The 17,479-nt window shown below is 42.3% G+C and overlaps 1 protein-coding gene across 1 annotated transcript in view; it reads right to left on the bottom strand.

Moving 5' to 3' along the window:
• Window positions 1-1,618: 1,618 nt before the first annotated feature.
• Window positions 1,619-17,479, bottom strand: part of bmal1a (basic helix-loop-helix ARNT like 1a) — an 84,775-nt gene continuing 68,914 nt past the window's right edge. The window contains exons 19-20 of the mRNA XM_083916517.1: window positions 5,627-5,720; window positions 1,619-5,527 (exon numbers count right to left, since the gene is read on the bottom strand). Coding sequence (XP_083772643.1) covers window positions 5,370-5,527; window positions 5,627-5,720 — 252 coding nt within the window. The 3' untranslated portion in view covers window positions 1,619-5,369. The remainder of the gene's footprint in view (window positions 5,528-5,626; window positions 5,721-17,479) is intronic.

Raw genomic sequence — 17,479 nt, 5'->3', positions numbered from 1 at the left:
AGTTGGACAGGGGGCCAGAGAAAATTACAGTTTTTGCATATGCATTTGCATCCTGAGCTGGCTGGGCCACCTGATGGTGTATATATTGGAAGCCCACTTCCAAAGTCCAGGTCCAGGTGAGATCTTTGACTCCCAAAACCTGAAAGGTTACACAGCAGACATAATGTTGTTAAAAATGGTGTTGGGGGCTCCTCCTGAGATCCATTGTCATCTCCATAGTTTTGAGAGTGTTCAGCTCGAGGTTGTTTTGATCACTACACAGGGCCAGCTGTTCAACCCCGTCTGTTTGCAGACCCATCACCGTCCCGGATCAGCCAGATGACGGTTTTGTCATCTGCAAACTTCAGGATGAAGGCTCGTCAGCCAGTCTGCCAATCAAAGTGAACCAGTATTTGTACAGCTGGGTCCCCTTAGGTGTAGAGGCAATTGAGTTGTTGAGAAAACACATCTCCCTGAGGGGCACTAGTGCTGATGGTCCAGATACTAGATGTGATATTCCCAGCCTTAATGCTGCCTCTGGTCTGTCAGGTGGTTTGTGATTTACTGACAGGCAGAGGCCTGGAAAGTTTGAAGAGGAGTTCAGGGATCATGGTGTTGAACGCAGAGGTTAAGTCCACGAACAGGATCCTTGCATACGTCCCTGGAGAATGGAGGTGTTTCAGTATGTAGTGCAGCCCAGTGTTGGGATTTCGCAACCACAGAAATCCCAACACTGGGTGAAGATCGGCGTCAGCCGGTCTGCACAGACTGTCAGGTAGGAGAGTGACATGCTGTTCAGAGCTGGTGCCTTCCTGATATTCTGTCATAAGGGAGCGTGACAGGGTTGACTGGTGTCTCAATCAGAGTGGGTGATGGGTTGGGAATGTGGGATTATCAAAGCTGCAGTAAAAACCCTTCAGCTCGTCAGCCAGTCTGCCAATCAAAGTGAACCAGTATTTGTACAGTAACATAAGAAAGTTAAAAGACACAACTCAGTAGTTGTTCAAAGTAGTTCCTGTCAAAATGCAGAACCATTCTGAGTTTTAACTTTTAAACTAGCATTGGAGGTTTGTATCATTTTTGGCAACAGTTGAAAGAAATGTCTGAAAATGATCTGACTTAGGAACGGACATTAAATATGCATACATTGCTTCCACCGTTACTGTGATTATTTAATGCCAAGTTTAAAGTGGAGGTTTTAACTTTTTTGGCCACAAAAATCAAACGTCAAACAGTATACACTTACAGTAAGAGTAAATGCAATAAGCTTGTAAACATTAAGCATCTCTGCATTTTGGAGCATCAGGGCTGTATACACACACACACAGCAGTAGTGTGTTATTTAATGACCTCCATTGAGCTGCCTGTTTTGAATAAAGAACAATGAGCCTGTCCATGTGTGCTCATCTACATCTACAGCAGCTGGATGCGTCTACAGCAGCTGGATGGCAACATCATATAGAAATACCAGTGAGAGAACAGATCAGGTGTAAGAAACACACAACTGAAGAAAAATATGATGTGGAACAGATGCGTAAGAGCGACAAACAAGAAAGAAAGATAGTAGTACAATATGTTGACCATGTGAGTCCATACAATGACAGAAACAAATATTTTTATTTAAAAATATTTCACTGCTGATACATACAATACACTCATCATACTCATATATATATTTGCATAAAGTATACTCTTAACATGATAATATTTAAAGAATTGATACAATATTGCCAGGTGGGGAGGGGTATATCAACAAGGGGAACACTTTAGTGTAGTGTGTAGCGTAAAACACTGAAAGAGAAAACCACTAGAACAGATACAGAGGGGACCGTGCCAGCTGCCTGATTGGAGGAGGACATGAGGGGGTGGAGCCTGAGCTCACCAGGTATTTCAATGTCAGCAATCCTGTTTCAACCCAGCTGTGTATAATTACAAAGGGATTTACACAGATGGGTGACACAGGAAGCTATGCATCTTCGACTTAGACCATTCTGCATCCCATGTTTGAGAGAATCTTAAAGAATTTTAAAGGGCTGCTAAATGTTCAGCCACAAATGGTTGATATCAAGCTGTAGATTAAAAACTTTCCGTCTATACGGAAAGAAAATGTGTTTGCCCAGTTTGTGCCTCTTACATACTGACATTACATTAAAGTCCCTGTTGTTAAAGATTTGTATTATTTATCCATATAGTTAGGAGTCTTTGAAGATCATGGAAATACCTTTATTACAGCAGTGAGTGCTGTTACACCACTTTCTGTGTCCTTAACCGCTCAGGGATTTGACCTTCAGAAAAACCAATGCTTATACTTGATTATAAATTAACAGTATATCTCTGTGAGACATTTCAAATATATTCAGTACAATCCCTCTCAGATAGGATCTTTCCTGGAATACTGATACATTGGGGCATTAGTTAAACTAGTTTTTACAGATCCGTTTTGGACATTGAATGCACTTGAAATTTATTGAGAGCAAATTCATTTTCTTTCCATACAGGCAGGCAGTAGGTCTCTTGAGACTCCTCATGTCCACATCTAATGACACTCTGACAACAAAATGTGTGTGAGCAGCAGAGAGCTGGCGAGGTGGAGTGTGTTGAAGATATTGTTTATCATGGAGGAAAAACACACTGAAATGAAGAATTCCATTCAGATGCTCCTAGCTGTCCCATTAACGGTCACAGGACGTGATTAGCTTTTATCCCTGTTACCTACACTTGCCTCCATCTCTATGACATTTATCCGTTTCTACTGTATACTCGCCCTGTCTACATTATAGCCATCTCTGCTAACATGTAACTTTGCACTGATGGTTACATATAGCCACAGTACAGTTGTGCATCATTAAGTGCTAAACAGATTTAGTTTTTGAATTCACATACTGTAAATTTGTTTTTCAATCTCCTCCCAACCCTAGCAAAATAGATGACGGGCAGCTTGTTAAATATTCAGATCACTAAGCCAAAGAAATTGTTTGTTGGGGCCTGTATCTGCATCAGTTGGGGCCTGTATCTGCATCATAACTTCTTCATATGGGGACTGGTGTCGAGGGAAGATGAGTATGTGGAGACCCTGTGACCAGCAGGTTTTTATGTTGGCGGGCTGATGCTAAAGAGCTGGCCACACGTTGACTTAGACTTCTCTTTATTGATCCCCTTGGGATGACTCCCGCAAGGAAATTGAAATTGACCTGTAGAAAGCAGTGTTTAAGGAAGGGAGCGACCTCGGTCAAACGGCATTAAATCACATTTCTTCATGAAGGAGCACCTGAATCGACTTGGTTTGCAGATGAATTGCTCTTTTGAGAGAGACATCGAGAACACACACCTGCACACAGAGCTGCTGATCTAACAACATTCAGTTTGCTTCCTTGTCTTTTTTTCTGCTCCAGCTAATAGCTTACTATCAACACTGAGTGGATTTCCAGGGATTTTGCTGCTTAAATGTGTAAGAGACCACACTGGAGAACAAAGTAGTAGAGGTCTTCACGAGTCCAGATGGTTTCTAATACCTGAACTGGTTCTACATTATATTCAGTGTAATTGTGTTGTGTAGGGGCCTTTTGTACTGCCCGCATCTGCACAGACTTGCTATCAGCTTTGACCAGATATGTGCAACTGTGTAATCCATTGTCGCATCACGTATACACTCTTATCCTCTAGCGGGTCGCTGTGGGTTGTTGCCTATCCCGGCATGCACTAGGTGAGAGATGGAGTACATCCTAGACAGGATAGGGCTTAGGACAAAGCTGCATTCCAATTCCATACAAGATACTAACAACGCACAGTATTTATCTATGTTTTTAGGTATACGAGAAATCAATAATATAATTAGAAGGATGTTGATGTCCATCTAACTGACACTTCAGATCATAGTTTTCTGATGTGTTCCTTGAGCCGTTTTACAAGCTCTGAACAGCTCCTCCCTTTCTGCACTGAATTATGGGAGAGCCGTGTACATCAACAGTACGCTCAAAAACAAATATGTTGTGTGGGACTGGGAACTGGGGACTGGGGGCCGTATCCGCAGTGTGAATTGCAGGTCAGGTAATGCACACTGGCCCAAAGACACGTTTCACTTCACAACCATTATAAAAGCAACGGCTGTTAACAATAAATCCATTAGTGTGAGTGAGTGAGAGACATTCAGATATGACACTTTGTCTTATCAAAATTTGAGCCATGTGGTCAAATATAAATTGGAATGTCTAAAACAGGCTGTCTGTAAATTATTTTCCTGCCATATTTGTGTGCAGGGAAGACAGTAAGGTAAGGGCAGGTTCACAAGCTCAAACTCATTTTGACTGTTCACTGGTGGAGAATCATGCTGCTGGATTTTGGATCAGGTCTGAATTGCATTAAATGAATTAATGCACATCGTATTCATTGTTGCACATTTCCGATGGGGTCCATAGATAAGGACTTGTGAAGACCTTTACTAAACAAGTTATATGAATCACTAGCTGTGACAGCAAGACCTTTATGAGTATTATTTTTGGACAGCATTAACTTTACTTTTGACAGAAATGCTGCAGGTAGTTTTATGCAGTATGTATGTTCCAAACTGTTTTGCAGCCTTAGAGTAGCTTGAAGAAAATGTTGACAACGTTCATGTTACTTAAGGAATATTTTTTTGTCATTATGAACTGAAACATAGCTGCTTGTGGAATTTTGTGGCTTGGCCCTCTAAGAATATTCCAAGCAAATTTCCATTCCATTTCCATGTTCATTTCCCATGTTGGAGATCAGCTGGTTAAAAAAGCCATTTTTGTGGGTGCCCCACAGCTGTGTTTGTACGTCATCAGCATCCTACGAGGAGACTTAATCTACAGTTGGAGATGCTGACAGTGCTGCGGCAGGAGGCAGAAATCAAGCGCTCCCAACCCAAGACCACTCCAACCCACATCAGACTTGAACCACTGTCTGTGAATGTCTCAGGAGTCTGAGAGTTCTGCATTGCCTGCTGACCTTGTGATGACAGGGCCCAGTGCCATGGTTAGACAGAGTTCAATCCATAAGAAGACAGATTAGCACCGCGACCCTGGAACTTGAGATCCTACGTAATGGACTGTTGTTGGAGTAATGCTCTCTCAGCCTAGAAATGTTAGGGGACGCTGGGTCTGCAGACAACTAACACTGCAAAAAGGATCTTAACACATTGTTTGGAGCAGGGTTTTTATATAAATATCCCAGTTCAAGCCTTCTAGGATGAAATACACTTCTTGCGTGTAATACTTTTAAGAAAAATCTTCAGTATCCAAAGCCTTTTCTATTCAAATATAATTTGGGATAAGATGTATATTCTTTGCAGAGTAGTTGTGTACAGATCAGACCATCAGTGGCTCTGGTGCTAAGAGGGAGTCTGCCTTTCTCCCCTCTCTCCAGTTTTCTCACAAAGGCCAGGGCAGGTCACTGAAGTCGACAGGACCGCCCAGGCCAGCGTCCGCTTCCAGCAGGGACATGATGACCGCCATGGCCGCCTCGTCGTTGCTGGGGCTGCTGGAACCAGGCTCATCCATGATGTCTATACTCAGGTGGGAGTTGTCACCTGGACAAAGGAGGAGTCATTGAGAGAACAATGTGTGGAAGGGAGAAAAATAAACTCAAAAACTATGAAAGAAAGTGTTTGTGTTTATGTCCAACTCACTCATGATGGACTGGTTGGAGTATGGGTATCCCACAGAATCAGGCCCAGGAATGATCCCTGTGCTTGGCAGCTCGGGTGTCCCTCCATTCTGAATCTACGGACGTGACAAAAACACAGACACATCAGTTTACTGTAAAATCAGATCACTTTCAACCAGAGCTGAAAATGTTTCCATTCTGCCCTCAAGCATTTTTTTCCACAGAACAGAGACTGAGGAACGTCTGAGGACAGATGCATCACATTTTCCTCAACAACAGTCATTAAAAAAAAAAGAAAAAAGTTTTATAATCATTAGATAGCAAATTTTCCTATTTTTTTTATTGAGTTCTGCAGAAGACACAAGAATAGGTATAACAGTTGTACAGTGTGTCTGCTTTAGAGTGAAAAAACAAGGACAAAGACAAAAAAAAGAAACCCCAACATGAATCCCGCCATCCCGCCCAACAACCCATGTCAGACACGGTCACAATAACAACCAGGCAACCGAATAACATATAACAAGTAGATAGGTAAAGTAAAAACCAAACCAATAAACAAAAAAAATATAATAAAACTACTATCAAAAATAAATAAAGTAATTCAAGAAAGAAGAAAGCAAAAACAAAAACGGACAGGGGCGGGGGGTCTCTCTCCTTTCAACCACAAGGAAGTGTCCTCAGCATCATCAGGAGTAACAGTAACACTATTACTAATAAGAGCCAGCAGTGGGTCCCGAGTTTTATGGAATGCTGTCAAAGATCCCCTCTGTGAAAACCTTAAGTTCTCTAACCTTAGACATTGACATTCAGAAAGCTTCAGGCACGTCATAGAGGTCACTAAGCGTTTTGAACCCCTTATCCGACCATATGCGGAATGCAGGGTCAGTGCAGGAAGGGAGAAATGCACAGTTATTCAAAACTGGGGCAAGGGTTGAGGCCCTTTGCAAGCCATACTGAACAGAACTGAATCCAAATTTTATTGGTATTGCTGACACCTGGATTAGGTGAGACCTTGTGGGCAGATATGGGGAGCTGTGAGCAAATCGTAGAATGCAAAGAGCAGGAGGAAGATGTTATCTCAGTATGAGCCCAGGGCGGGCAGACATCTGCAGAGTCAATATAGAAGTTTATAAATGTTGCAGGACCAGAAATAGTGGCTGAAATTAGGGAGTGCTAGCCCCCCTTCAGGTTTAGGGAGTTGAAGAATATGTTTTTTGATACAGGCTGGTTTATTCTGCCAAATTAAGGCTTTGCGTTGTTGGTCTAGATTAGTAAAAAACAATTTGTTAAGACAAATTGGAAGATGTTGGAAAAGATACAGAAACTTTGGTAAAATTACCATCTGGGGGGTGGGGGGCCTCTCGAGCCATAGGTTTCAATCCCTGTGGTCCACAACAGGGGGGAACTGTAGGAAACAGTCTCTGTATGACCCCCCCCCCTTTTTTGTGATCGATTAACTCACACGTGAAAGCGAAGTGAGACAAGGAGATTTTAGTACCTTGTTCCCCTGCGTAGGATTAAACAAACGCTGGATATACGACGCTGCTATTTTTTTTAATTTATCTACCTTTTTAGCTATAGTTAAGCCCCTTCAATGCTGATCTTCCTTGCATCTGTCTTGTGAAGCTGCTGTCAGGTGTTTGAAACCCTAGTCTATCCTCCCTCCAGCACTGACTAAGGGTAGACTGAGTTCCAATTTGGTCGGTTGCAGTGAAGCGTGACCTGTTCAACTGTGGCGCTCCCAACGCAGGGAGCACAACTGTTGTAAGTTTACAGGGCAGGGAGCTGTTGGCCGGCTATTTTGAGTTAATCTTTTGAGAGTGTTGCCTGCCAGGGCTGTGGACACGGGATTGAGGAGCAGACATTGTGACGTACTACAACCAGACAGTAACATCAGGATTGACCTTTACAGAGTGGTGGCAATTTCCAATTGCTTTCCAGTCTGCATGCTCCTCGCTTTGATACTATAAGTCCCTGGACGGAAGTGTCCTAATTTCGGTGGTTGTGCACCCGGTACTGTCAAATAATTTTGACAGTAAATGTGGGTCTCAGCTGTCCACTTTAGTGTCTAAGGACCAGCTTCTTTTGAATAACTCGTGGTCTGGTCTGTAGTCTGGTTATGCAAGGTGTCACCAATTTAAATTTGAAGTTTAGGCATCACAGCTAAAACTTTTACACCTTCAAAACAAATTTGGTATTCAACACTTGTACAAAGGGTGTTCAAAACTAGTTTGCATTGTAGAATAACGTACAATTGTCTCACTTTCAAGTATTCTTTTACCACAACCTTACCCAGCCCTATTAGGATTCTCAAATCTAAAAGTGAAATTTGCAAAGATAAATTTGAACAAGTCAAAGTAAAGTGAATAAATTAAAAAAATGTGCTTTATTCCTGTTACATTTAAAGACAACTTTAACAAAATGAGTGCAGCCGAAGGAAGAGACAAAGGCACTGGCACTTCAACGCCAACCAGTGTAACAGACGCCAAGGACGACTTGGAGACAGCCTTGATAGACCTCACTCAGGAGTTGGTGCCTGGTTATGGGGCCACAATATGTGACATGACACCTCCTGACCTGGAGGGAACCCTATCTGAGCTTGTGCGTAAAACCATAACAACACCACTTAAAGGTAGGTCCCGCAAATAGATGCTGGCATCTCTGGCTGTGGTGTTGTTTGGCAAGCTTAGACATACCAACCAACTGTTAGAACAGGGTGCACATTGATGCGAGGTACAGCTACTGGAGAACAAACTCCTCAAAACACAATTAGAAGAAACTAAGCAGTTTTTAGTAGAAACCGAAAAACGAGTTTCTGAGCTAGAAGACAAACTTGGGCAGCAGGAGGATGAATCCACAGCAGAAAGCAGTAAACGTCAGCTCAAGCTGACAAATGAGACTGAAGATCTCACTAGACGCCTTGAGTTGCGCGAGCGACCGTGCAAGGAGGAAGTGAACAACATGAAAAGGGCACAGGTACATATTGGAAACCTTGACGCTCGTCACGAAAAGATTAGAAAGCAGTTAGACTAAGCTAAGAGCAAGCTTGAAGTTTCTGAATTAGCTAGAGAAGATGTACTCACACGTCAGGAAAATAAAGAAGCTGACATAGAGGAGCTTCCATACACTGTTGAGATAGCTCGACGACAAGCAAGAGATGAAATCCAACTGGGAGCATCGCTTGTATCAACAAGACTCTTCAGCTACCGCTCTTGGTGAGGAAAAGGTAGAAACCAAAACCCCTGGGAACAGCCCTTAAACATCATGGCGACACATTCTTCCGCCCCAAGCCTCTGTTTCATATTCTCAAAATGGTTTGGACCCACTCCAGCGAGGCAAGCACCCTTCCTCATCCCAACCTGCTCCACTAACCAACGCGCATCAGTCTCACAGTTCCATTGACCCTGTGGCCCGCAACGTGAATCACTTTTGACGATGTATGCCGATTTGAGCCTAAACCAGGTGGCATGCATGACATCGACTCTTATCTTGTAGATATAGTTTTATCCGCGGAAATTCCCCAATGCTTCAGTAGATGACAAAATCTATCTGATTAGGGTGACTTCCAACCAACGTGTCAGTAAGTTCAGACAGTGGCAAAGGCAACGATTCCCTTCACCATCGGACCCATGAGTCTCGTTCATCCAGTGTACGTGTCTCATATAGGGTCCATTCCGCTTCTAATCAGTCAGGACCTCCTTAACTGCTAAGAGCCATTGCTTGATTACAAGCGTTTGAAACTCTGGGTTCAGGTGAGGAGACCTCTTCCTTTGTCCCCTTACAAAATTGCTGAAGCTCAGAACTACATGCTTGAGACTGACACTCTCACACCTGTCAGTCTACCAGATCAGCCTCAGACAGCTGGCAAAAGCAGAAAGTCAGACACTAGTGAAGCAACCATATGGCCTCAGGGAGAGCCTTTGACTCAACGAGACAACTTCTTATGCTCGTTGAGGAAATCCTTCTGTTAAGAGATCGTGTATGGTGTCAAGCTGGAGAAAACCAACGTTGATGAAGCGGTTTTAGCCCTCTGGGCGGATAAATCCGCCATCAGCAAAGAACTGTATGAGTCACTGACACGTAACAGCCCAAACCTTCCTCTTATGAAGAAGAGATTCCGCTACCCATCAGAGCCCACAACACAGTCAACTCTGACTGCTGAGGGGTTTGCGCCTTAAAGGTACAGTGGAACCTGAAAAGCTTAACTGATCTTTTTCTGATCGTCCCAGATCGGCAGAGACATACTGACTAGACTGGATGTGCAGGTGGACATGAGTAACAACATTTTGTGGTCCCTGACGGGAGTTCAAAACACTGACATTGTCTGTGACCCAGAAAACATGAAGTCTGGACAGACTATCCCAGAAGCCTGTCAGGTGGCCAATGGACATCACATGGCGGTTCCTGCCAAAACCAAAGATGTCGCTGTATAGGTTTACATCCTACCCGGTCAAAGCTTGAATCACTCACAGGCATTCTTTCAACCTTCCCCTTTGCTCTTCAATCTGGGGCTGTCTCTTGAAGCCACACCCCTACTGAACCTACATTCTAGGTCAGCCTACCTGCTGGTACAGTACAGTGCCACAGCAGATCTATTGATCCCAAAATCCACTTCGTTGGGTTGGATGATCTGCACCAGGTTTCATGACTCTGAGTTAAGAATTCCTGTGATAGGGCCTATCCACCCCAAATAAAACAAAAAAATATCTTCCCTGCCATTCTCAAACAGTGTCAGACAAGAGTCCACAGAGACTGCACCTGACGCTATGGGGAAACCAGAAGAATGGTAAATTGGTAAATGGACTTATATAGCGCCTTTCTGGTATTCTGACTTCTCAAGGTGCTACTTGTCACATTCACCCATTCACACAGACATTCACACAGATGGCAGTGGACTACATACCATCTCATCTAACCATTCACACCACATTAACACCCATGTGCAGCACGGGGAGCAATTCAGGGTTCAGTGTCTTGCCCGAGGACACTTCGACATGTGAACCGAAGGAGCTGGGAATTGAACCGCCGATCTCTCGAATGGAGGACGACCCACTCTACCAATGAGCCCCAGCCGCCCCAGAATAGTTCACAGCTAAGGTTGAGCAGATGGTAGCACAAGCAGATGCCCTAACCTGTGAAGATGAACGTGCTAAAGTCAGCAATGTACTCTTCAAATACAAATCCCACTAGCATCCTATGAACCTGTACAGGAAATCATAGATGATCTTTTGGAAAAAGGCCTAACTCGTCCGTGCAACATCCCATACTCAGCACCCCTCTGGCCGGTGCTAAAACCAAATGGCAAGTGGCGCCTGACTTGAGCTTCCCAAAGTCAGGAATGCCAAGTACTTTTCTTCCATGGACAAAGCATCAGGGTTCTGAACTCTGCCTGTCCACCCAGATGACCAGCAAAAGCTGGCTTTCACCTTCACAAACAGGCAGTATGCTTTCGTCAGGTGCCCCTTTGGATATGCCAACTCACCTGCCGAATTCAACATCTTCTTGAACAAGGCGTGTCTCGGTGGTTGAAGTCGTGGCACCCTAATCTACGTGGATGACATTCTTTTGCGGAGTTCAACTCGTACTCCCGCTTAAAGGAAATGGACCATGTGCTCGGACAGCTGACAACAGCTGGAGTAAAAGTCTCCCTCCCTAAGTGCAAGTGGTGTAAAGCCAAGGTAAACTACATAGCCCTTCTTATGAGTTCGGACGGAGTCAAACCACAAGCAGACCACGTTCAAGGGATCTCGAATATCAATGCTCCTACGAACATATCCGAGCTTCGCAGCTTCTTGGGGGTTTGTAACTATTCCCATCAGTTCATAGAGAACTATGCAGGCTTAGCCAAACCGCTAACTTAGTTGCTTAAGAAAGACTCTGCGTTTGCCTGGGATGCGCCACAAGAGCAGGCCACGCAGGCGTTGAAAGAAAGGATGTGCTCTGCTCCCTGTCTAGCTTATCCAGACTGCACCAAAGAATTCCGGCTGGAAGTGGGCTTCTCTGACGGCTGTATGAGCGCAGGCCTGTACCAGCTACAGTGCCTTGAAAAAGTATTCATGCCCCTTGAACTTTTTCACATTTTGTCACTTTACAACTACAAACTTCAATATATTTTATTGAGATTCTATGTGATAGACCAACACAAAGTAACACATAATTGTGAAGTGGAACGGAAATAATACATGGTTTACAAAAATCTGAAAAGTGTGGTGTGCATTTGTATTCAGCCCCCCTGTGTCAATACTTTGTAGAGCCACCTTGATTTGGAAGTCATTGATTTATGCTTGGACATTGCTCATCAGACATGGGAGAGGGTAAAGGTTTTTTGACTTCATTCAGTTCTCAAAGCCTAATTTAAGATGATCAATATGTTGGGTTGCACTTGAGGATGAGATTCTGGCTGAATCCATTACAAATGAGGGCCCTTTTGCAGAAGAGGGGATTTCCCTCTCTTGGGCTGCACTTAAACACCCCACTCAGGGTTTTTCTTTTAATCCCATCTTTGAACCCCTAACAAATGTTCTCGGTTTATAAGAGTACAAAACCTCATTGGTTTTTGTTCTGTTCATCTGTTTGCTGCAGTTCAAAACAGAAATAGAAAATGTCACACAGACCATCTAAAAACTGGAAAACAAATCTTAGTAATGCTACTGGCAGGTAATTAGTTGAAAGTGGTCTCCTTTAATGTAAATGGATTACTTAATCATATTGAGAGGCAAGATACTGTCAAAACTGAGAAGGGAGGTTGCTCAGGTAGCATTCCTTCAGGAAACGCATTTATCTGGAATAGTCCAATATGAACAAATTTCAGAGAACAAAGACAGGGACGGCCGATATGTAATGATAACGGGAAGGATCGAAGGTCTGATGGTAACCTTCTTAAGCATATATGCTCCTCCTGGGAGTGATTGTACCTTTTATAAAAAAAAAAATTGATATGTCTGCTGAAGCTCAGGGTGTGCTTATATGTGGAGGAAATATGAATACAAGATTATAAAAAATGTAATCTTCCACCTCCAATTTAGTACGTAATAAACCCATGATTAATAAAATAAACTCAATAATGAAAGAAATTGGCATAGTAGATGTTTGGAGTGAGTGTAATCCAATAGGCCGTGACTACACTCATTTCTCTGCACCTCAATCTACTTATTTAGGGATTGACTATTTCTTTGCATTTAAGAGAGAACGACTGAGAATTCAGTCATGTGATATTGGAACAATTGATGTGTCTGACCATGCACCAATAGTAATGACAGTTGATATTGGTAATAACCTAGACTACACTATAGAAATTTAATTCAAGTTTATTAAATAACCCTAAGGTAGAAGAAGAGTTAAAAAAAGGCAATAAATAACTATTTTAAAGAAAACAATAATGGGGTGTGGGATGCATTTAAGGCAGTCCTGAGGGGGAAAATAATTTCAATTTCCTCATCACTAATAAAGCGGGAGACAGGATAGGCTCAAGTCTCTATACATCAACCTCAAAGAATTACGAAAAGACCATCAAGCTAAACTAGGGACCAAAGAAGTATCAATTAAAATTAAACATATACAGGTACATAACAAGGCAATAAAATTGTTATCATATAAACTGAGGAAACAACCGGCAGATGGCACTGTTAATAAGATAAGATGCCCTCAAACTAAGAAAATACAGCGTAGATCACAACAGATTCAACAAAGTTTTGAAAATTACTAAAGGGTATTATATTCATAACCAAAACTAGATAATGAAGACGAGATGAATAGTTTTCTTGAATCCCTAAATCTTCCCACAATCAAAAAAGAACAGAATAAGGTCTTGATTGTGGATATCACTGAAATAGAAGTCGAGGCAGCATTATCAAGACTCAAACCACATAAGAGCCAAGATTCGGACGGCTTCATAGCAGAATGGTATCATTATAGAAGTTGATTCAAAAACTGTGCCAGATATGTAACAGAGCACTCAAAAAGGGAGAGATCCCCCCCTCATGGAAGCAAGCTATAATTTCGGTAATACCAAAGGCAGGCAAAGATTCGTTAGACTGTAAACAATATCGACCGTTCTCAGTATTAAATCTTGATTATAAAATGTATACGTCAATATTGGCTAGGAGAAAAACATTTGCTATCTCTTATCCATTTGGACCAGACTGGCTTCATCCATTAGAGACAGACCCAAGACAGCTTGAGGAGGACGCTACATAAACAAGCTATGTTAATGGGATTGGATGCAGAGAAGGTGTACGATTCAGTAAGATGGACTTTTTTTTTTCCTAAGGTGTTCGATAAATTTGGTTTTCACTATACTGTGATAGAAGCTTTCAAAGTTGTATATAATAATCCAACAGTAAGAATTAAAATAAATGGCAGCCTCTAAAATTCTTTCCTGTAGGCAGGGTTGCCCCTGTTCACCTCTTCTCCTTGCCGTTTTTATAGAACTTCTCAGTTAATATATCAGGCAAAACAAGCAAATCAAGAATATAAGCAGGACAGGAGCACAAAATGTCCCTGTTCCCAGATGACGTGTTAATATTTTCATCCCAACCATCAGCATTCCTAACAACTTTAATGCCAAATAGATGTGTTTGGTAAATTATCAGGCTATAAGATAACTATTCAGAAAACTCAAGCCATGACCTTTAATTTTAACATACCAGATGATTTGGTAACCAAATACAGCCTGAGTTGAAACAAAAAAAATCAATGAAGTATCTGGGAATTAATCTTACCCAAGACATTACAAAATTATATGAAGCCAACTATATTCCACTCAACCCTAAAATTAAATCTGACATCTTAAGATGGAATCTCTTACCTTTTCTCAGTCTAACTTCAAGGATTTAATCAGTCAAAATGGTGATTTTGCCCTGCCTGTTGTATCTTTTCCTATCGCTACCAATTGAAATAAGTAATTATGTAAAAGTAAAATAAGTCAAATTAATTTCTCGATATATCTGGATGGGTAAAAACCCAAGAGTGAAATCTAAAGTGATGCAATTATCAAAAGACAAGGGAGGAATGGCGCTGCCAAATTTAAAAGATTACTATTATGCGGCTCACATAAGACTACTGGGGTATCTCTGTGACTCGCAGTTCCTTCCTGATGGAAGGAAATAGAAGAGGGAAGCTCTGTGGATCCACCCTTACAGGCAGTAATGTCAGACAAAAAACTTGTAGATAGTCTTGCAAATAAGGATAACCCTGTGATAAAAGGAACACTAAAAACCTGGCACAAGGTAGTTAGGAAATACAATTTGAAGGGTGCAGAAAACATATTACGTTGGTGTGCTTATGACATGGATTTTACTCAAATAGAACAGACAATAGATTTAAAATGTGGACAGAAAGGGGCCTTGCGGATTACTGCTGCTTTTTACACCATGGGTCTGTGAAGAGTTTTGACGATCTCAAAAGGGAATATGATTCAGAAAGGCAGGATTGAAAGAAATTAATGTCTAGATTATATAAAGGTATCCAAGACTCCTCAAATTCAAACAGCCTGCATATTAAATGTAGCTAGGAAAGGGGGGGAGCTTTGGACATATCTGGGGATGAATGGGAAAACATTCATAAATTACAATGGAAAACCACAACTTCACACAACTGATGAGAGTTTGGATGGAAAAACACAGTGAGATTTTTTTTTATAACACCTGCTTAGAAGAGACATCAAGGTAGTGGAACAAATTGTTGGAGGATGTGTGGTTCAGATGTGGCCAACCATTATCAATTATTTTGGGATTGTCCAAAACTTTCATCTTTCTGGCATGACATTCTTGATTGTCTGGAATATATGTTTCAAATGACTATACATAGAAGGCGATGAGTGGCGGAGTCTGCACTTTAACATGCGTGTCGCCCTGCCATAATCCCACATTCACCACATTTTTCAGTCGGTAAATGTTCTCGGCAGCAATGATAGGAAGGTTGATGACTCTGTTCTGGATTGATGACTATACAATTAGATGTGAGCTCTATGTACTTTGGTACCATGACATTACATATACAAACCGCAGCTGACAAATATCTAATGAAGATATTATTGATTGGAGTAAAGAAAGCTATAACAAAGAAATGGCTACAACCCAACGCACCGACACTGGAAGACTGGTAAGGGATTGTTCGCAAAATCTACATCATGGAGAGACTGACATTCGCTCTAAAATGCATTGGAAGAAATTTAAGAGTTAATGGTCAAAATGGATCAGAGAGACCTGAACTGCTTTAAGTACCTCTATTACACGGCTTGAAGTACCAGTCTATTAATCTTGATGGAAAAATTAGTAAATGTGACTTTCATTGTTTGGATGTTGTAAAATGGAAGGGAAGTAATAGGTTGGAGAATATGGTAGCACAATAGGGACATCTAAAGCACCAAATGTGCCAATAGCGTGTAATTTGTTTACAAATTTAAGGTAAATTGATTGTTGATTCAACTCAACGCCATCCAATTTAATTACTAGTCACCTTAGGGGGGTTAAACAACAGTAGCCTCCAACAGAAAATAAATTGTATATCTAATCAGGTGTATTCTTCTTGCCAGGATGTCCTGGCTGCTGACTCTCCTGACCCTTGGCCCGGTAACCACTGCTGTCCTTACTGAGATAACAGAGCCAGGGCCGAACTCAGCTGCAGAAGTTCACAATCACTCAGTCGGAACTGAGTGGGGTTAGTTGCCGACCTGACTGTGGCTGCTGTCGCGGGCTCCCTTTTTGGCTCGGGACTCTCCTCGGTCAATGCTGTCAGCCTGTCTACATTAAAACGTCAAATGGCTGAATTGCAGGCTGAAATTCCAGACCTCAGAGCACAGGTTAACCAACAACAAGGCAAGTTGCAAACGGTAGGACAGTCACTGAAAGGAACCATTCTCGTGGTGAACACTCATAGCGAGGCCCGGAACAAGACCATCCATGCCGTCTCCTATCAGTTGTTGCGGTTGATTATGCTCACACTCAACTAGTTACCCTGCTGATGGATGACATGTTGCGAGACATAGGATCGTCAGTGGATAGCTTAGCAATGGGTAAGATTCCCCCATACCTCATTCCCCTTTCTCTGGTGCAGGACACTCTGGCAACCACCAATAGGGACGTAGTCTTCCCTCTTCAGGCCCATTTAGCATATTCGCTAGGTAGCGCCATTCCCATCCATGTCAATCCAGAACAGAGAGAGATAGGGTTCATCATCAACTTTCCTATCATTGCTGCTGAGAACATTTACCGACTGAAAGGTGTGGTGAATGTGGGATTCTGGCAGGGCGACACACATCTTAAAGTGCAGACTCCGCCACTCATCGCCTACTATGATAACGACCCTGGACTGTATTTTGCCCAAAATTTGATGATGTGCACCCTTACAAAGAACATCCATTACCTTTGTCCCAGTAAGCCCTTTATACAGGACAACACAGATGGAATCTGGAGACTAAAAGCCATGACTACCGCCTCTCGTTGTCCTACAATCGTCACACCCAGATCCTGAATCACCATGACTCAGTCTGAGAGTTGAGAAGGCTTTAAGCTCTTCCCACAGAGTGCCACTTGTAATGTCTTGGGTCTCATTAAACTTTATGTAAGAGCGGATTTGGGTTGCAACAAAATCTTTGAACTTACTATCCGACAGTAAATGTGAACTGAACCTCCATGGTGAATGTGGAATTGTATCCCGTAGAAAACTAATGTCAACTGTGGTAGAAGTGACTATTGTGATATTCACATGCATTCACACAGTCGAGGAGATTGTTATCGAGTAAAAATAATTAAATTCGGGAGAATGTGTGGTGTACATGGGTGAAAAAAAGGAAAGCTTTCCCATGGGGATTTCTAAACCTCCAAGAATCTGAAATTCCCAACTGTGATGCATATGTTTTTACTATGTGCGCTGA

Source organism: Echiichthys vipera (assembly GCF_963691815.1).
Source record: "Echiichthys vipera genome assembly, chromosome: 7".
Lineage (NCBI taxonomy): Eukaryota > Metazoa > Chordata > Actinopteri > Perciformes > Trachinidae > Echiichthys > Echiichthys vipera.
The sequence above is the reverse complement of the archived record's forward strand: the minus strand, read 5'-3'. Positions and strand labels throughout refer to the sequence as shown.